Raw genomic sequence first — 19,925 nt, 5'->3', positions numbered from 1 at the left:
AACCATTTCCTTGTAATCACGTCGTTGAGCATCCCAGCCTCGAACACGTGGAACACAACTGCTTCCATAAGCTAGTCTAATTCAAGCTACAACACAAAACAGACTCCTGCCGCTCGAGTAGCCATTCTCAGCCCTGCTGACTTAAACATAATAGGCCCCCTCGTTACTGATGTTCGATCGGCTCTTCCGGTAGTAGCTCCTCTACCTCTTCATCAGGGACAAGAAATTGGAACGGGGGTTGCACAATTCCGTTGAAGAGGAAGGTAAAGTAGACAAGCAGACCAAATCCAACAACCTGCAGCCACTTGAAGGTCTCCCAGCGCAGTCCAAGGGAGACAATCCAGATGAAGAGAGTCCTGCACGTATCAATGGTAGATCTCGAGGTAGCGCTGACGCTTCTGGTGACGGAGAGACCGAAGAAGTTGAAACCACTACATCGACGAGCAAATTAGTAAGATAGCTGCTTGTCAGGTCGAGAAAGGCAAACGTACCCGATGCTGATCATGATCAGGATGCTAGAGATTCCGATGGCTTTATTCTGTGTGAGCTGCCTCCAGCCCTCTGCCATGTCAAAGTATCCGTTGCGTCCAGAGTCGGTTTGTCCAATGACCAGGTGCAAGAGAATCATGCCAATGACAGTGACAGTGAAACCAAAAAGGCCTTCAAATCCAACAACACGGATAGGTTCAATGGATGACCTCTCCAGAATCCATTCTTCCAGAACAAATTGTGTAGCGGTGAAGATCTGCGCGCCAGCAATAAGAAGAACACCTATAACAGTTAGCAAGGCGTTGGACTCGGGAGAGCCTTCTTCGATGCTTCTTTCAGCCTCGTTCGTGTTCTCATGGTAGATGGCACCAGCCAAGCCGACGATTGCGACGCCCGTGACAACACCGACTAGAGACAGCCACTGAAACAAAAAAAGTCGACGCTTGAGGAATATAACGCTGAAAACTCCAACAAAAAGAACAAGAGCGCCGCGAGTCATTTGGTAGATGGAGGCTGCAACCAACAAGAGACCAATGTTCATCAGCGTTGTGCCGAGAATGTCGCAGATGGCTGGGAGCGCCAACAACAAGATACGGGGGCCGCGCAGGATAGCATCACTGCCATCTTCTTGAGGTTTTGGAGGTCCATCGACATTGCCGACAAGAGGGGCATCCGCAATATCGGTATCATTCGTGTTCACGGCCTCGTAGCCATTGGCCGTGGGGTCTGTTCCGGGTCTGTAGCGACGATATAGCTTCATCAGACCGATGACCAGCCAGCAACCCATCTCTCCAACGAACATTTGTGCCGTCTGGAGGACGGGCTGGTTGAAGTAGGCCCGTTTCGTGGGGTCCTTCGCATCGCAGTTCCGGACGCATTGCATGTCCTGAGAGAGGAAGCCAAATTAGCGTCCAGATTCCAAGAGCAAAGGAGTTACGACATGCCTGATACTTTGTAAGAAGGGTATTGCAAACACCCGTCAACAGCATCATGCCGACGAGAATGGGGATAAGGGCTCGGGAAGCCATGTTAGACGAGCTGTCGAACTTGACCGGCTAGGGTCTATGGGCGAATGGAGTTATGAAAGAAGAGATGATGAGGGAGAAATGAATGTATCCGCTTGAGGTATTCGCTAATGGGGAGATTGATCAAGTCCGCTATGAGGAGACGCACAGCCCGAACTTGGTAAATCGAAGGAAGAGGCTGGGAGAAGAGACGGTTGTTAGACAGCACACAGTGGCACGGCGGTCGGAATGCAGGTTAAGGTAGCGGCTGTAGCTGTCGGGAGTCTGGATGTGGCGGAATTGTCGAGCTGGAGCCATCGGCTTATCAGTGGGTAAGATAGGCGTCTATCGTTGGGCTCGTAACTCGGGTTCCTCCTATCCCATATTTAGGTGCCAGGGTACCTCAGCACAGCCAGTGGAGTGGCATTTCCGCAGCCCACCCAACGACTGCCTCAACTGTATCCGCATCCTTAAACTTCAAAGCGGACGCCCGTGGCCCCGTGCCTACGTGCATAGTTTGCACCTTCTGACCACCACTCCATTTCCAGGTTAGGTATGTTGTTTAGCGTTACGGAGCAATTCACGCACGCGTCCATGTAGAACCCTGACAGGGCAGTCTCAATCTCAACCAATGGCAGCGCGAATATGGGTCAGTGAAGCCAAGAGGATAGCTTCAACGTATCGTTCCCGCTCCGACAGTGAAATGAGTTAGGAGTATCCGTAATCCAATTCATCTTGACAGCGGCCGGCAATGCTGACACAGACACGACCGGGTCAGATTTGAGTATGATTATAGCCTACCCTCCATTGTTTGGTTCCGATGTCTTTGTGTCTTGGCAAGCAGCACACTTCGAATGAGCATCATTGTCCGTCGTTCCCACCCGCATACTACCTACCGCCCGCCCGCATCACGTACTATTCGCCATGTACGCCATATATGATACAAGGAAGTCATCTGTAGCTCATAACTATTCACCGCGGTACTACAATGCCGCAGCGATCGGAAATATCACGGTTTGTGGATAAAGTCGTCTGTGCTCCCGGTATTATATTACTCTTCGTGTATGGAAGTATCGCCTATTAGCCAAACCCGCGTTAACCCCTATTTCTTTTCCTTGGGCTTCTTGTCCTTAATGTTATTGTAATGTTGGACCCCCATCTCCTTGTCTTTTGCCAGACGCTCCTCGTCTTCTCTGCTTAGCGGCACTCCTTCAATGCTCTTAACCTTCTTGCCCTCAAAAAACATCATCAAGCCCCCAATCGCAGCCGCCAGACAGGCGAGCGCAACAAAAAGGCCCGTCGACCAGCTGGGTCGGTCGTACCTGTTCATTCCCCACATGAAGCCGGAGAGGACGCACTGCAGAAATGTATTCCACACGTTGAACCAGACAACAAAGTCCATTTTCCAAATTGGTGTGGGAGGGGCCCGAACACCTGTGAGGGGCGCGTTTGGAATGGCCTTCTCTGGGTGCGGAATATGCAACACTGGCCGTTCGTTTGCCAGTTCAGCGACGTTCTCGGGGCCGATGTGGATAGGGAGTTGGTCAGAGCCAGGCAATCGAAACCATCCGCGATGAATACCCGCAAGCCGGCCGAGGGCTTCGGGTTTGTTCAGAATGCGATATTGCATCAAGAAGTACAGGTCGCGAAATCTCCACGGTGCCAATCCGAAACCTGTAACGCAGAACAGAGCGTTCAAGATCTGCGAATCCCATTCGATCCATTTGCGGCGGGGAGAATTGATGTCATTACATGTCGGGTAACACATGGCCGGCGAAGCATTGCAGAGTAGCAAGAACAGCATACCACCCCAAGCCACCACATTCAAGCCGTAGAGGACGACGAAAAAGCCGAGCGGTGTGCAGGTGTAATTCCAAAACGCCTTTGCACCTATCTTCGTCGACTGCGTCTTGGTGTGTGCGGGTGGGAAGTGGTAGCCGTTATCGTAGGGTTCGTACAGGTCGTGCTCGGCGGTAGCTACGGCAGTGGAGGCAGCACTGGTAGGTATTCTTCCTTCGACATCTTGTTTCTTATCTTCGATATTGTTGTTGTTTTCTGAAAACCTCGTTTCGGTGGTGGACTGGTCAGAATTGGGATGATCCAGCGGCGCGCTCCTGTCCTTCTCACTGCTGTCCAGCGAAGTGTCTGGGCGAGACATTGCGGCAAAGCCTAGAGGTTTCCGTTGCTCGGTGATATATAAAGCCTATGGGGCCCACAGTCCCTCGGGGTACGTATCTCTCTCCTGAGCCGAAATGAATATCGTTATTGTTCGGTTTGGTGCGCTGTGTGTTGGTTGAAGTAAAAGGGTGTGGATTGTATGACAAGCCCCAGACGCCAAAAGATCAAGATTGAATAGATTTTTTGAGGATCAGTTCCTGAGCTGGAAGCTGACGTAAAGAGGGGTGTAGGTGGTGGTTTCGATAGACGGTGCGTGATAGAAAGATGTCTGATAAGGCTGAGTCTACTCGTAGTCTTTTCGATGAATGACAATACACCACCAGGTGTTGAGGTGAGATCAACTGGTAGGCACTGAGATGGCAGCCCACTGGCCGAGTAGCAGAAGGTCGTGTCCAAGAAGCGGCGATGGAATGACGGTTGTGGTTATAAAGGGTATCTATGGGAATCCCGTTGGTGGGAAGGCGGGTGACAGCGCGGCAGCAAGTAGGTTTTGCTAGAATTCAATCAAGGAAATGAAAGCAAGGTAGGGCGGGTGTCAAAGGATGGGTATGTGGGGTCGAGTTCGAAGAAAATTAAGAGAAAAGGAAGAAACGCAAGCCACAATATTGAGCCAGGGTCGGAGGATATAACAAAGAGTTCTTGGTGGGAAGAGACGGGCTGAGTCTAGGCCTTGGTGGAAAGGGGCGGGACATGCGAAATGCGTAATAGACGCTAAGCACCTACCTTGTGGAGGTAGATTGGATTTCCATTGACGGACGGATGGACCTCTCCGTTTATGCCTGCTGTAGAAGCGCCTGTGCACCCGGAGGGTTCAAAGTATCTTTCTCTACCTTACTTGGGCCCATTTACGTAGGTATCCAGGTCGGCACCTGAGGAGGCTCCGGCCAATAGACGCAGGTCCGCATGGAAACGCTGGTGCCCATTTCAGATCTTGGGGCGGGAACCACTAAACAGCCCTCGCAAGCTGGACCCTTACGTCAACACGCTTATTACGACCGACCAGGAATGCTCTTTGCACAACCACGGCCACTGCAGATTGTGTACGTGCAGTGAGGTCAGCGACACAACTTGCCAATGGGTACGTACCTATGACGGACTCCGGGAGGGATGTGCACGCACCTGCTCCAAAGCTTGGCTGCTGGTTGGCTCACATTGTCGGCTGGTTACGTAGGTCGGCCAGGATTATCAGCAGTGGATGAGCCGTGTTGTGATCTGTGATCTGTCGGTCTTGTCTCATCTCTCAAGTCTCAAGGGGATTCATCTGAATTTGAGTTGCCGGCCTCCCGATGGACACTGTCAGACTCTGACGCGGGCATAAGATCGATGATGATGAGTACTTGTGCTTTTGGTTGGGAGAAAACCACGAGATGTCAAGTCACGAGCACCACAGCCCTCACCCAGTATCTCTGCAATTTAAACATACTATATTTGACCCGGGCGAGACAAGCTCGTTGCCGAGTGCCTGGCTAAAAGCGAACTGGGCCCAGGAGAGTACCTTACCTAGCAGGGAAACGCAGAGACACACAAGCCTTAGAGCGGGACTGAGAAGTGGAAACCGAACTGTGGCTGAGACAAGCCTTGTATTTTATGCACACTTCGGATCGTTTTGCTATTTACATATGTGCAAATAATCACACCTGCTCAGCAATGAGAGTGCGCTGGACCAGGGCAGAAGGGAGAAAACCCATCTGGCGAACTCTCATAGGCCGCTTCCGCCTGCATTCAAAAGTTGGTCGACGGGACTGACCTCGCTAGATGGGATTTCTGCATGAATAGAGCAGGAGCCTCACAGTGCAATGGATCTACTCTGCCTATTACATGTATGAATATATCCGTATCATACAGGTAAGAAGGTATTTATGTAGTTGACGAGGATAATACAAGACGTCGGTCAAGTGGCTCTCCAATGTCTGATTGGTATACAGCATTCCAGTCGGAGCCACTTACCTTATGAACCTTGAGAACTCTTCAACAACCACGCATATCTACGTACTCACCTATCTACCTGGCAATACCTTAGGGTGTTAATTGGATCAACCGCTCAGATTTCCATGCTCCGACTTCCAATCCAGAAACCCACTACTCTCACACTTTCCCAAAGCCGTTTTGCGATGGCAGCCGCAGAGCATCTCACAAACCTTACCGCACTGGTCCTCGGCAACCTTCGAGATCAGCATGACTGGACCGATGTCGAAGTTCGCAGTGATGGGGAAAACCGACCGCGTCCCATTATGACCGGCCTCCCGCCTACTAGGCTGTATATGCACCCAGACGAACAAATTGAGGCTTTGGAGCTGGAACAGTCCGCCGGCAAGCGCCCGAGCCAGACGCCCGAATACGAGTGGGTTCTCCCCGTGCATTTGAGTGAGCAATGGACCCTGAGCTCTTTGGCTACGATTTTCGACTCCATCAACACTCTACCGCGGCAACTTGCACCAGGAAATACTTCCAACAAACCTCCAAAACGGGATTGGCGCGGTGCAGACCGCCAAAAAAGACTCCTTCTCGCTGTGGTCCACGATGACTCGACGGTGTCCTATTACCTCATTCACGATGGCATTGTCAAGCCACGACAGAATTAAGGCATCACTACTATTTCTATCTCAATGTTCGACCATCGCTAGCGTAAATCTCAGATGGTCCCTGCTGTCTTATCAGGCAGGGACAGGGCCCTCCTTCGTGCCTACGAGGTGGGCGCTGCAAATCAAGGAGTGAAAATGACCTTTTGGACTTTCATCTGATCGAACAATGCATATCCTTCAACCGCCTCGCTCAATGGCATTATGCGGTCGAACATAAACCTAATCGACATCAGTTCCCCGACGAGGACGAGCATGGGGGCCCAGAGGTGTGTGCTCCAATGGCGCGGGAATCAACGTGGCCATGGGATATGGTCATCACTCACCCAAGTTTGTCCTGCTTCTTCTCCAGCAGGGCGAGAGCCTCGGGGAAAATGGCCCGAACAGGACACCGGCCCATTTGCAGCCTCAGATTCTTGCTACGGAGGCACTCAGCACAGTTCGTGCCAGCAGTCCTCCCAGTAGATGTCAATATCATACTTACCTATACGCTTCGGTACCGGTCCATGGAATCTAATCATGCATCAGCAATATAAATCAAGTCTCATGATTTGGATCAACGCCAACCTCGCCGTTGTGGACACCAATGCTTGCAATAACACCGAATGGCCTGATGATGTCGAATGCAGTTCTGAGAGCAGGGCTCAGACCGACAACCTCGATAACAACATCGGCTCCACGGCCGTTAGTCACCTCCTTGATCCGCTTCTCCATCCCTGCGCGATCAGTTTTGAAGTTCAAGGGCTCTGCTCCAAGGTTCCTAGCAAGCTCTAGGCGACTGTCTACGCTGTCAATGGCAAAAAGATGCTTGGGACGGAACTCAAGGGCCGAAATGACGGCACAAAGGCCGACGGGTCCGCATCCAATGACAACAGCTGTGGCATTTGATCTCTCTTCCTCCTTGAGCAAGTTGAAGCCAGACTTTGCGCCGAAGAAGCCGGTGGGGAAGATGTCTGCCATGAGAACCAGAGCATTGTCGGAGATGGTGGTTGGGGCCTTCATGGCGGTTCCGTCGGCATCGGGGATACGCACGTATTCGGCCTGGCCACCGTCCAACACACCGCAACCAAATAGCTTGCTACGGATGCAACGGGAGGTGTACCCATTCTTGCAATAGAAGCATTGCATACTAGAGAAGCAGGTTAGGGTTTCCTTTGGCATGAGAGAGCTAGGAGGACTTACCACGACGAGGTGAAGGGAGAGACAACCCTGTCACCAATGTTCAAGGAGGTCACAGCGGCGCCTTTTTCGACAACTGAGCCAGTGAACTCATGGCCCATGATGAAGCCCGTCTCAGATGGTTGGTGGCCGCGGAAGACATGCAATTCCCTGGAATTAGTGTGAGAATGGAGGAATAGGAGCACATTGGTTCCAGAGTTGCCTCACGAGCCGCAGAGAGCCGTCGCCTGCACCTTGACAATTACGTCGCCGTCATCTTGGACTATTGAACTGGTCAGCGAAGACTGAAATTCAGGCTGAAGGGAATCTTATCGAAGGGTAGAAGCATGTATCGACTGACTGGTAGGGATCGGGCGTTGCTCGACAGACACGGATTGAGGCCCATTGAAGACAACGGCGCGCATGGTTCCTGAGAGAGACATTGCGGGGTTCGGAAAGGGTTAGAGCTTAATCGCGAAGCAAGAGAGACAATATTGGAGATGCAAGATTTCTAAATGATAATGATCCAGAATCGCAGGCTATTGGTAATCGAAGTAGAGTTTATGAGGAGCAATGAGAAGCCGAGGCACAGAGCCAGAAACAAAATCGTATCGATTGATCCTCGGTGATGATGGATGATGTAGTAGTGAGGCACGGTTGGTCTGCACGATGGTCCAATCACCTCGGCCCCGCTCCCGCTGCCGTTCATCGGAGCATCACTGTGCGAATGGATGCGTGTCTTACACAGCTGACGTACATGGATGGGGATGAAGAGGAGAATGAGGAACAGAATCGGTCCACCCCGCGCATCTAGCTAAACTTGTATCGGATCAATCTGCCTGCGCGCTTTACCAAACAAGGCGTGAAATGTCGCAGACGAACGAAGTGTATTTACTGCGTCAGACAGCGAGCGTAGCAGCGTGCTTGGAAGACGACAACCGAACACCGGCATGGTAAATTTTGCTTAGGTATATAGGTATATGATTTACATAGAACTTGACCAGGGATCGGCAGGTAGCAGGGCGGCAGAGCTTTATAGTCGCTCTGCTCTATACGGATACAGACGCTACAATATGAAGCTTGACCCTTCATTTTATGCTTCCTGCTCCAACTGTTCCTTATCAATGAAAGACAAGATGGAAGTCAGGCATAAGAAACCCATGGCTTCCTATCCGTAGTATGGACGTTGCCTTGGTGGCTGCGGTTTATGTTGATTAACTTGGCGGGCGAGGAAAGCAAGCAACGTGAGCTTTGAGTAGACCTGCCGCGGCCCCGAGTTTGATTTCTTAGCACCGTAATGAGAATGAAACACGGGGGTGTTATTCATATGGGTCGACGTCCAATGAGACACCCAAAAAATTAAAGTAGCAAGTTGCCATGGCTGATCTACGAATACCTACTGGGTTGTTACTCAGGTAATTGGTATGCAGTCTGACAGCTCACAACCTTGACATGCCTGGAAGGGTTTGCGCCTTCTAGAAACCTCCCTAGTATTGCCCGTGTCCGTGGGTGGTGGTGGTCCAGCCGCCCTGACCGGCTGAGCCAGATCCCCCGCTCGTACGTACCAGTCCAAAAATCGGGGACCACTTTACTGAAGAAACCCCTCGTCTGGGGTAAGAGGGTAAGGTAGGGATTAACTGTCCCTCCCATCAGGGAACTGAAAATGCCTCGGGGCGCCGCCGTCTTGGCGACAAAAGACAACGTGCCCGAAACCTTGAGAAAACGGCGACATGATGCATCTGAACAGTCGACTCGGCAACTTTCAATTCGCTTGGGTCAGAATGATAAATTTTCTCATCGAATTCAGGTGTGGTGACGGTCTCCAGTGTTGTAAATAGTTGGTGAACCCACCGGGCTACCTTAAGGTACATATGCAGAATGTTCCTCGGGCGAGTTGGGAAAGAAGGGGGCGGGGTTTACCGACGTTTTGGATACCACACCCGACAGCAGACGGAAGCTAGAAACTACCTTACCATTCCCAGGGCAGAAGCACTACTTACTGCCAGTCGCTGGCTGCAAGTCTAGATTTGGTATAGTAAGGTAGATACCTAGAGTTGAGTGGAATTTCGTGACTCCCTGAGGGTCAACTAAAAGCCAGAGGGTGAGAGGTACAGGAACTTTACTCCGCAAAGAACAGAAATTGAGAAAAGAAAGGTCCCCTTGCTTGACCGCTTTCAATATGGCCGGTGATGAGGTAATTTTCTAAAGCAGGCCGGCCCTTGAAAAATTGTATGTGCAGCTGAATGAGGCTTAGAGGCTTAGCGGCATGGGCGCATGGATTCATCGCGGGCATTGGTGGCACCGTGAGGGGGCTTGCGGTCGTCCCGTTGAATGATTGGACCGAGCAGCAGCGGTGGGACCACCTAGATTGATCCAGCGAGTGGCAGGCCTCGCATGGAAGTTGATGAGGGGTAATGTTGGACTTCTAGTGGAGGCTGGAATGGGGCACCTCAAGTGTGGGGTAACGATAATCAAGGAGCGTCTCCGTACATTCACACGGATCCTTGCGCACCACTTGGTCTGCACATCAGCCGAGGGCGAAAAAGGACACCCGACGATGGGTTGATTAAGATTAAGTTTGACCTGTCTATGTGGAGGGAAAACACACCTAGGGATAGATCAATCACATGCCTCCACTGTAAGTGATCGGTATTGTTAGGTGTGGTGAAGACGGAAGTGCAGCACGGCTTCCACCTTCAACCTTGGGCCTGGCCCCGCGGCGACCAGCGACCAGTGGACCACTGAACACCGCAGGGACATGGCCCCCATGCCTCGGATTGAGCCTCCACTTGCGTGCCGTTCGTCCATCGATTGCACTTGGGGCGGCTCTTTGATACGCTTGGAATACGGATACAAGGTGTTGTGATTCTGCCAGAGACCAAGACCTAGGCAGACATGCAGAGTATCTTGTGCTTTGGTGCTCAATGTACGGGTACTTTAGGTGCCTTAGGATTGGCAGCCTGGCCAGGGGTCTTGTTTGGTCACAATTCCCGGTCATTGTCAGCCCTCATTTCCTCCAGGATCTATCTCGTGCCCGTGCTCGCACCAGCCACCGGCTTTCTACCTTATACAGTCGTGCCGTTCGTTCCTTCTCGATTCTACTCTCGCGCATGATGCTGGTTTCCTGGCTGAAGGTCCCAGTGGATTGTGGATTGTTGATTGTGGATTGTTGATTGTGGATTGTTGATTGTGGATTGTGGACTGGCTTACGGTGCCGTCTTTCCGCGACGGTGCATTGCTTTCTAAGCGCAGGAAGGATGAATGGGATGGCGGAGTACCGATTGACTGCCCTTACAATTCCTAAAGGATGAGAAACTCTGCGGTGGGCATCTCGCCAAAAGACCTAAGGTAAGGTAGTTGGAGTTTGCGCCCAAGGCCAGGGGGAGAAGCTAATTTTTTTTTTTTTAACACGTAGGAAATACCTTATCCAAACCCGTGCTATCAGGCCTCTTCCCACTGGGTTGGATCCATGGACTGCCATCCTCCCCCCTCCTTCCCCCTCTTCTCCAATACCCCTCCCCCCTCCCAAGTTTTTGGTGACTGTCATCCGATCCCCCCTGCCACTCTATCCCATCTTGACCCTACTACGCATCATCCTATTCGAGAAAAGTACCAAGTGCCCGTTCATATATATATGCCTTGCTCCCATTGGATCGTTCCACATCGTCGTCTAGGGTTTCCCCAAGCGTCTTGACTCTTGATGTCAATCGATGCTGGGTGACAGCGACAAGCATGGAAAAGAAACCAGCTCCTCGGCTGCCTGTCATTCGACCAGACCAAACCCTTTCTTTCCCCGCCTTCTCTGTCTCCGCGCCAGACACAAATCAACCAGGGCATACTTGGTCAAGTTCGTACTGTTGCTCCAAGTTCTCGATGCCTTGCCTCGCCGCTGCCGCTGCCGCTGCCGCTGCCGCTGCCGCCGACGCCGACGCCGTCCTCGCCTAGGTAGCCGCAAATACCTTGCTTATCGGAACGGTAACTCTCCTGAGTTCTTCCTTGCCAAGAAAACCCCGTACAACACACCATTGCATTGCCGTACCTCGAGTTTGAACTCTTTAGCCTGGGGCTGTGCGAGACTTTGATTCGCGCCGAGCCCCATCAATCTGGCCATAACCCCAAGATATCGATCCTAATCGCGGGGAGGGATTGGGGGACTAGCAATTTTCCTGAGCCCAACACCGCAAGCAAATCCGTTCTGCTAACGTTCAGATCGAGCTTTGATGAACCGCCTTACCGCCTTAGAGCATTTCCACGTTGAGGACCCATGCGACGAGAATACGCTAGACTTGGCAAGCTGCTACTTTTAAGGATCAGGACTTCGTGGTTCTTTGACCTAGAGGCACAGCAGCCCATTCTTACACGTCTCGTGGCATGTAGCATTACCGTCAGCCAACCTTCTTGATGGCCCAGCCAATGAATGCTTTGAGCAGCATTGCCCTCCTGGCTTAGCAGCGCGTCATTCAGCTTCGCCATGCCCACAGCTCTCAAGGCGCCTTGCCTTGCACCGACCGAATGTGCTCCCCAAGCTTGAGAGTGAGGCGAGACGGACCGGCGATTACAGAGGGCTAAGGGACCGAGAGAATAAATGGGCAAGTCAAGGGGAGAGAGAGAGTCAGAGTGTGTGTGTGTGTGAGTGGGGGTGTGAGAAAGACTGAGAAGGACACTGACGAGGGGAAAGTGGGAGGGAGAGAAAGAGAGAGACAGAGCTAGACAGCGGAGGGGCAGGGAGGGCGGCAGAGAAAGGAGAAAAAGGTACGTAGAGTCTTATTAGCACAGAACTACCTTACCTTACCTTACCTCATGTACCTCGACCTACCTTAGCTGAGCCAAGTCATGCCTGACCAGTGATCTCTACTTACTACGTAGCCTCATACTTCAAGGTATCCTTTCCCTACCCCGTCCCGTCATCTGTGCCCCCAATCCCTATGCGCGGTTCCGTCCATCCCATATCCACTTTCTTAGCAACTCGGCTTCTTCATCTCTCTCGCCTCCACGTCCCCCCAAGTCCCAAGTCCGCTTTTTGTTCATCGCTAGGGTCACGCGGTCCCTTGAATCTATCTGTGGCACTGGGCGAGTCTCTCATACGCTTCCAAGAAATTATGCGCTAAAGGGCAGCCTCCCTCCCCAGAATACGGAAGCAAGACCCGGACGGCACATTTGCGACGAAAACAACTCGCTCAAGTCCTGTCTTAAGTGAGGTGGTATGTTATCTCCCCTCAACCTTTCTCCTGCCTCGCAATTAACTTGCCTTACTGTCGAGACGACGGTACTATAGAGTGTCACTCTCACCCAGCTTACCTCACCGGTGCCTGGCCCGACAACGACGGACCCAGATATCGACCATCCGTCCTACCGCTACCGCTGCCGCTGCCGCTCGCTCACTTGCTGACCCTCGCTCGGCCTGGTGCATCTGCATGGTTGCCGTCCCCTGGGCGCCCTCTTTTATCCGTCAAAGAATCACGCACCCGACTGACTCCCGCGCTTGCTCCTCACTCTCTCCACACCCCCTGCTCAAGGCCACACCGACCTCCGTCTTTGACATCCAAACGTCGCCGCATCCCATCCTCCAACTCCCGGCCGCCCTCCATAATCCAGTCCGCTCTCTCTCCAAGTCCTCCCATCTGCACCTGCCTATCACGCTCTCGACTCCCTCCCTCATCGGCTGCTTTCTTCCGGAGCCCACGACGGCGGCGATAGCTGTCTCGGGGCCGATTTCGCGACGCGCATTCCCCCCTCTGCTACTCTTCGACCTCCTTACGCTCGCAGCGACGCTGTCTTCGTCGCTCTTCTCGGCCCCAACAGCTGCCGCCTTGCGAAAGAAACCATCTCAACACGATCTACCCGTGGCGCATCGCGACAATCGCCTGCTTCTCACGGCCGCAGCCAAATTCGCCCCTGCTCTGCCTCTGTTGTGGTTGTCGGTGTCACTGCGACCATTGTGACCGTCGTTATCGCCATTTCGCTAGTCGTTGCTTGAACCATAGCCCTTCAACTTGCCCCATGGCGGCTTGAAATCGCTTGCGCTGTGAGCTACAACACTCTCCGGTAGCGACAATTATGACTGCTTCGGCTGTTCAAAGCCACCTGCACCACACAGCTGCGAGCGACTGTTACGACCCCGATGACGTCCTTCCTCACAATAGCCCACAAATGCAAGCTCACCGCCCCAGACTACAGCCCTCACCCAGTCCTCCACCTGCTCTCAGCCCTAGCCGGAAGTCGTTCCACGGTCGCCGCAGGGTCGAGCCCATTCAAGGCGATGCGGTGTTAGTGGCTCACCTCGGAAACGGCAGACAGCCAGAAGTCGCCCAGACCGCCGCTCGTGAACCTCTAGCCTCTGACAACGGATCTGAATCTGAGTCGTCTTCCCCGACGTCTCCTGAGCGCGACATGAACAAATCGACAGAACCTTTCGATCTCAAGATCCTCGCTGCCGGCGCCTTGGCTTTCACTTCACCTGACGCCCCCGAAGCCTCTGCGCCAGTTACCAAACCCACCGCTGGGACGCCCAAAATCGATCAGTCGCGCTCAGGAGATGGGTCCCGGGTTCACCACGAGGTGTTGCCTTTGGGGATTAGCAGTCGGGAGTTGCCAATCCGTGACGAGCGCCCAAGTCTAGCTGCTCCAGCAGTTGTTTACTCTGCTGGGGACAAGTACACTTCTCGTCGTTCCGCACCTAGTCTTTGCCAAGGCGAAGTCACGTCCCCGATGAGCCCTCCACAGTCTGCTCCCAGTGGTCTACCTCCTCTTCTGGACTCCCCAAAGTCTGATGGCAGCGGTCATGGCCCCTTGCCATCTATAAGATCACAGCTTGGGGACTTGCAGCACTTAGCAGATACTGCCAGAAGTCCTGAGCATGATATGGGTTCCGCGCGACACACCACTTCATTTCCCCGGTCGCCGCCTGCCAACATCCCCCGACTACCATCGTTAGCCGGACTCCCAATCGGTCAAACATCACCTCCAATCTCACCTAATGAGGGCTTTCGTAGAGATCACCCGTCGCCCGCGCACCCCCTGACCGGTGTTAGTCCTTACTACTACCCGTCTTCGTCGAGCGGTGGCCATCACAGACCAAGTACCGACTATAGTAGCAGTACGGCAGAAACACCGAGCACTGATCAGACCACGTCAACGCCCGCCACCTCTGTGGCAGACCGCATGAGCATCGACGGTCTCACCAATCCTCAGGTAGGTTACGTCTGCACCTTCTCGGGTTGTAATGCAGCGCCATTCCAGACGCAGTACTTACTCAACTCGCATGCGAATGTACACTCATCTGCTCGGCCACACTACTGCGCTGTCAAAGGCTGTCCTCGGAGTGAAGGTGGCAAGGGTTTCAAGAGAAAGAACGAAATGATCAGGCACGGGCTTGTTCACGAATCTCCGGGTTATGTCTGCCCCTTTTGTCCAGATCGAGAGCATAAGTATCCTAGACCAGATAATCTTCAGAGGTATGATGATCCCCCAAGGTTGTCGCCCATCTTGACGAACCCCAACCCGACAAACTCATTGTGGCTGTCAGGCGATTGCTTTCGGTTGGGGACCCAACTAATCGAGTATGCAGACATGTCCGGGTGCACCATGTGGATAAGGATAAGGACGATCCAGCTTTGCGGGATGTGTTGTCACAGAGACCAGATGGACCAAATCGCGGCCGACGACGCAGAGGAGGACCTGTCTAATCAGTTAAGCAGTACGCTAGCTGATACTTTTCACGTAAATACTTCGTCTTCTTTTCTATCTCCCGGGCTCTTCGGCATCGACGACCTTTGTGTCGAAATGTTGGAGTCAGCAAGCGGGACGAGATTTATTGTAAATAGTCGAAGGATGTTCGGAGCAATCCTCCGAATATCACTGCCATTCTGGTTTTTTTTTCTTTTCCCTCTTTCTTTTTGTTCGGGGGAAAGGGAAAGGGGAAAGGCCGGGAAGGTTGTTGTCACGAACCTGTGTTGATTTTGGTTTCTCTTGGGAGGAGGCGGCTGTCTTGGGCTGGTACTAGTTCTGGAGCTTGTTTGAGTTGGCACGGCACGAGTTCATGACGGGGATTTGATTGTTTCTGACTTTGGCTGCACGGATTCTGGCGTTGCGGTGGATCATATACCACATTGACGAGTCGTCCGCGTCACGTCACGTTTTGTCCGTTTTTTCTCCCGGATTCTCTTTCCCTTTTTCCCTTTTCTCATGGTTCGCGGGGGACTGGCTGGGAGATGTCAAACTCTCGAACTGTCTTTTACAAGAGCCGACATAGGGTCGCCTTCTGTTTACGCATCAATTGCCGGAAAGACCCGTTTCTCTTATTTTGGTAAATGTGCATCCATCTTCTTGGCATGTTGATTTTCTCCCTGGCTTTCGTCTGCTTTAGTTTACGTGGGGGGTTTAGTGAGGAGGAGGAGGGGGTGGAGGCCGATTCGTAGTAAATTCGTAGTACATTCTATGAGAAAGGCTACTTAGCCGTTCTGACAACCCCCTTTCCCCCCTCTTCCACCTGTCGCGACGAAATCTTCGCCTGGCTTTCCACCCATGCCACGGCTACTATGAGTATGCCATCTGCCAGTCGCTGACGTGGACCGGATTATCGCTCAAGAATTCCACCACGATGCTCTGACATCCCTGCTGACTCCCGAGTCGCTCCACAATGAGCCACAGTTGATCTTGTCGGAGACGGTCTGGCTCGAGGTCGAACTCGGGTGTCCTGACAGCCGTGGTGAGTTCCCGGAATTCGCCGCTGCCTGACATGGCAAGTACCGACTCCTGTGGCCCTCGGCCGTAGACGAGGGAGACGCGGACAGCCGTGGTAGAAATGGGTTGACTGTTCAGTCCCGTCTGCGGCGGGCAACGTGCCACAACCTGGGCCCGAGACAGCCGCGATACCGTGACCAACGCCCGTCTCTTCTCTTCCCCTTCGCTGAAGATGAAGGCCGGCGCCAGATTTCGCAAAAGACCAGCTCTGTCACTCAGTACGGGCTTTATCTGGCATTCTACCTGAGACCCTACGCGCATGCCAAAGTCTGCGAGCTGCCCGGGCTCCCATGTCGAGCAGACGATGGTGTACGTGCCCGGCTCCACCAAAGGGACCTGTACGAGCGCGTTACCCCGTCGGTAGTCGCCGGAACTAGCCACAACGTCTTTGACCCCGATCGATGTCACTCGTTTGCCGTGTGCCCACACCAGATCGACATGAATTGCTACCTCTCGATCTCCCGACGAGAGTAGAATGAAGAGAGGCGTGGTTCGAGGAATGGAAATGCTGAATTGCGGATTTTGCGAGTAGGTGATGGACGACGCATTGCCTCCCGCAGTTCTCCTGGTCCAAGTACTCGAAAACTCTTGATAGTGGCTCATTGCTTCCTCGGCTGGCTTGACCTCGAGGGGTGCCTTCGAAAAGAGAGTGAATGTACACGAATAGTGATCCAGCGGGAGGTCCTGGTGGGCCATGACAATTGTGTAAGGCGTGCCCCTGCGAAGTTCGAACTTGGCAAGGGTTTGCGGCGAGTCGACATATGGGCCTTGGTAGACGAAGCCCTCCCTGACCTGGACCTTTTTGCCTTCGCTCTCGAAGATGAAAATGCTCGTGAAGCCGAGTTGTCTTGATACCGCTGCCAAAGAAGCCGATTTATTCCGTGCAATGTTGAGTTCCTCGTCTGCAAAGTGTCGGCTCAGCAGAATCCACACAGTCTGTCCCGTGTGTGATAAGACCGAGTATTGCGGGTTGTGGGCAAGAGAGGACGTCATGTTTTTGGTAGGCACGCGCCACGTAAAGTGGTGATCCTGCCTATGTGTGAACATATCCGGATTCCAGTTGAGATACATGGATTCAAAATTCTGCGCGACATCTTCCACCGATATCCAGAAGGACCCGACGGGCCTGGTATGTTCAGAGGACCTTGGCTCAATCGAGACTAAATGGTCTGACAATGGCACGGCCGCCGTTTGCTCGACAATTCCAGATGAACCGACACCTTTCCAGACAAGGCCGTCGCACCACGGGTTCTTGACCAGCAAGCGGCGGGCCCCAGGCGAGCTATCGATTTCCAACACAGCATAGTCGTGCTCGCCGACTAGGCCCAAGGCGTCTTCTTCAGACTGCGTCAGCCGACCGGTTCCTAGCGTCATGATCAGATTCTCGGCATGGTATGCCTCCTTGATGTGATCCCATTCACCCTCAAGGTCTACATCTTCGCTGCGTTTTGCCGTTAGTAATCACCGTTGGTCGTCTTGCCTTCAACCGGAATAACAGGTCCGACATACCTCTGCAAGAACAGCTGTTCGGGAATCCAGCCGGTGATTACCCATAAATCGGTGCCTGAGTTGCTGCCGGGAAAATCGTACCCTCCGCGTACCTTCAAGTAAGCCTTTTCCAACAGAGCTGGCCACAGCAGATTGGGATTCTTGCGATCAACAACGAACAAGGTGCGGTTGTTCCGCGAGACAGGTAGCCGATCATCCACAACAACTTGTCGAGAGCAGCCATTAAAGTGCATGCGAAATATGTACTTGCCACTCTTTGAGATCATGGGTCGCCCCTTTGGGTGGTTATACGGAAACATGATAGAACTTAGTATCTGAGGAGACTGGTCAGCAGGCGCGGTCAACGGTGTTCTACGCATCGCTGCTGACTGACTGATTGTCTGCCCCCTTGTAGAATCTTCATAGCGGCGCATAGACTGGCCACGACCGAGCAATCGGTCGTCACATCCTGTACGAGATCACAATCGCTTTCTGAGGCCATGAAGTTTTCATCCATGATACCCCCCCTTGATTGGTCCACAGGGCGTTGCCAGCCCTCCAAAATGGACTCCTGTCTAATCGACATGTTGTATTCGGCAGGGTCTCTGATTTAAGAATGAGTTGGCTAGCCGATGTAGAGGTTATGCGAACGTACGAGAAGACACTTTGTCCCTGTAACAGGGAAAAGTTGTCATCGTCAGGGTCAGTCTGCCAGGGCGGGAAGATGTTGCCATGTAGTCGAGATGAGCGCAGGAGAATGGTCCTCTCGTTGGATGGAATATGGCGCACATGGCAGCTAGTGTTGGAAGCGGAGGTGATGGCTGCGGCTTTTGTCTGGGCCAGGGGCGGGGATGCGGTCTTGGGCGAAGACTTGAGCTGTTCTGCGAGAGTAATGAGTCCTGCGCACTTTCTCCTGAAATGAGAGCGGGCGGCTGGTGAGGTGGCTTCGTGTGCAGCCTTCATGTATAAGTCCGCCGCGGCGATGGCATGATTCAACGCTTCAAGACCTGTCGATTTGGCCATCAAGGCCTCTTCTCTCTGATAACCGGAGCAACACTGGTCAGCTGAAGCGGGTCTCCGTGGTGCTTCGTGCCCTGACTTGGAGACTCACTCACAATGGCTTTGGCTTCCATACTTCCCACTAAGCAGTCTTACGGGAACTGCATGCAGCCGACAAAGTCAAGTCGGGGCGACGGTGCCGGTGCCGGTTGCGCAACTGCAAATGATTCGGCCAGCGGATCCAGCGTGACGGAGTATCTATGTAGGCCACCAGGACAGGGACCTATTCGAATCGCATGTCGAGGTCACGATTAAGGTAGTCGATGCTTCGGGACGGAGGGAAACAAGGCAAGATTGGGGAAGGAAGGAGTGGAGAGAGGGTGGATGGAGTAGAAGAGGGGCTGGCCTTTGTTGGCTATGGCTCTTTAGACTTCTTCTGGGTCTGCCTCTGCCTCTAGGTGCCCTATATCACACTTTCTTCTGCCTCACTCTGACCTCCGTCCTGGCTCTAACTCGATATCCAACGCAGTATCGTTGATTTCAACGATGAGGGCATTGGCGGTTGATAACGGGCGGGGTGGATGAGTCGATGAAGCGCGAGATGCGTCCGTCGTGGGATGGGACGAAAGAGAACGGGCACCAAATTGAGGCTGTGCAAAGCAAAACCCAAAAAGGACGATCCAGACTGCTAGAATACCTCGGGTGCTCAACTACTGTGTAGAGTCCATCAGCCAGGGCTCTAACAAACCAGACCAGGTGTGATCAGACCACAAAGGGGGGGCAGGTCCAACCACACCAAGACTACGAATAAAGAATGCTCAGTCGAGTCGAGTCGAAGCAAAGTAGGCACCAGAGAGAGAGAGAGAGGCAGACACCAGAGAAGTGTCAATTGAGACGAGAGAGGGCAAGGCGAAGAGGAGGATTAGTCAGGAGGTCAATTGGCGTCGTCGGCCAAGATTCGACCAGCTTGGCAGTATACCTACCTTACTGCTCCTGGGAGACAAGGCGGGGGGCTTCGTGGTTGGAGGCGTTGAAGGTATCCAATGAATTGAATAGTGTAAAGTCATCTGCTGGATGAACAAAGATATGAGGGAGTAGGTAGTAAGGTAACGTACTGCAATACCTAAGATACCTTACCTTAGCTTGAGGTCCTACATAGGTAGGCTTCACTGAAGTTAAATTACCTTCAGGTAGGCACCCACGACACCTAAAGAAATGGAGGTTTTGGGAGTCAGGAATCACCCAACGTGTTTGCTTACTAAAGTAAGCAAGTAAGGTAGTAAAATTC

At 52.8% G+C, this 19,925-nt stretch overlaps 7 protein-coding genes across 7 annotated transcripts; 3 read left to right on the top strand and 4 right to left on the bottom strand.

Moving 5' to 3' along the window:
* Positions 1 to 163: 163 nt before the first annotated feature.
* On the bottom strand, positions 164 to 1,372 carry CORC01_04117 (uncharacterized protein; the record flags this gene model as incomplete). The annotated part of the gene is made up of 2 exons (XM_022615765.1): positions 164 to 431; positions 492 to 1,372. 2 exons carry the CDS (start codon positions 1,370 to 1,372, stop codon positions 164 to 166), a joined length of 1,149 nt encoding a protein of 382 aa, XP_022477721.1.
* Positions 1,373 to 2,595: 1,223 nt separating this feature from the next.
* Positions 2,596 to 3,651, bottom strand: CORC01_04116 (uncharacterized protein; the record flags this gene model as incomplete). The annotated part of the gene is made up of 1 exon (XM_022615764.1): positions 2,596 to 3,651. The coding sequence occupies one exon, from the start codon at positions 3,649 to 3,651 to the stop codon at positions 2,596 to 2,598; it is 1,056 nt and encodes a 351-aa protein (XP_022477720.1).
* Positions 3,652 to 5,782: 2,131 nt separating this feature from the next.
* On the top strand, positions 5,783 to 6,253 carry CORC01_04115 (uncharacterized protein; the record flags this gene model as incomplete). The annotated part of the gene is made up of 1 exon (XM_022615763.1): positions 5,783 to 6,253. One exon carries the CDS (start codon positions 5,783 to 5,785, stop codon positions 6,251 to 6,253), a length of 471 nt encoding a protein of 156 aa, XP_022477719.1.
* Positions 6,254 to 6,375: 122 nt separating this feature from the next.
* CORC01_04114 (alcohol dehydrogenase GroES-like domain-containing protein) lies at positions 6,376 to 7,851 on the bottom strand (the record flags this gene model as incomplete). Its single annotated transcript, XM_022615762.1, has 7 exons — positions 6,376 to 6,472; positions 6,577 to 6,669; positions 6,735 to 6,763; positions 6,812 to 7,379; positions 7,433 to 7,579; positions 7,637 to 7,691; positions 7,770 to 7,851. 7 exons carry the CDS (start codon positions 7,849 to 7,851, stop codon positions 6,376 to 6,378), a joined length of 1,071 nt encoding a protein of 356 aa, XP_022477718.1.
* A 4,971-nt stretch (positions 7,852 to 12,822) lies between these two features.
* Positions 12,823 to 13,350, top strand: CORC01_04113 (uncharacterized protein; the record flags this gene model as incomplete). Its single annotated transcript, XM_022615761.1, has 1 exon — positions 12,823 to 13,350. One exon carries the CDS (start codon positions 12,823 to 12,825, stop codon positions 13,348 to 13,350), a length of 528 nt encoding a protein of 175 aa, XP_022477717.1.
* A 115-nt stretch (positions 13,351 to 13,465) lies between these two features.
* On the top strand, positions 13,466 to 15,117 carry CORC01_04112 (C2H2 type zinc finger protein; the record flags this gene model as incomplete). Its single annotated transcript, XM_022615760.1, has 2 exons — positions 13,466 to 14,599; positions 15,106 to 15,117. 2 exons carry the CDS (start codon positions 13,466 to 13,468, stop codon positions 15,115 to 15,117), a joined length of 1,146 nt encoding a protein of 381 aa, XP_022477716.1.
* An 826-nt stretch (positions 15,118 to 15,943) lies between these two features.
* On the bottom strand, positions 15,944 to 18,771 carry CORC01_04111 (PALB protein; the record flags this gene model as incomplete). The annotated part of the gene is made up of 5 exons (XM_022615759.1): positions 15,944 to 17,591; positions 17,660 to 17,973; positions 18,033 to 18,243; positions 18,294 to 18,676; positions 18,754 to 18,771. 5 exons carry the CDS (start codon positions 18,769 to 18,771, stop codon positions 15,944 to 15,946), a joined length of 2,574 nt encoding a protein of 857 aa, XP_022477715.1.
* Between the last annotated feature and the right edge of the window lie 1,154 nt (positions 18,772 to 19,925).

This window comes from Colletotrichum orchidophilum (assembly GCF_001831195.1).
Source record: "Colletotrichum orchidophilum strain IMI 309357 chromosome Unknown Scaffold_26.1, whole genome shotgun sequence".
Lineage (NCBI taxonomy): Eukaryota > Fungi > Ascomycota > Sordariomycetes > Glomerellales > Glomerellaceae > Colletotrichum > Colletotrichum orchidophilum.
This window is presented reverse-complemented; position numbering and strand designations above follow the sequence as displayed.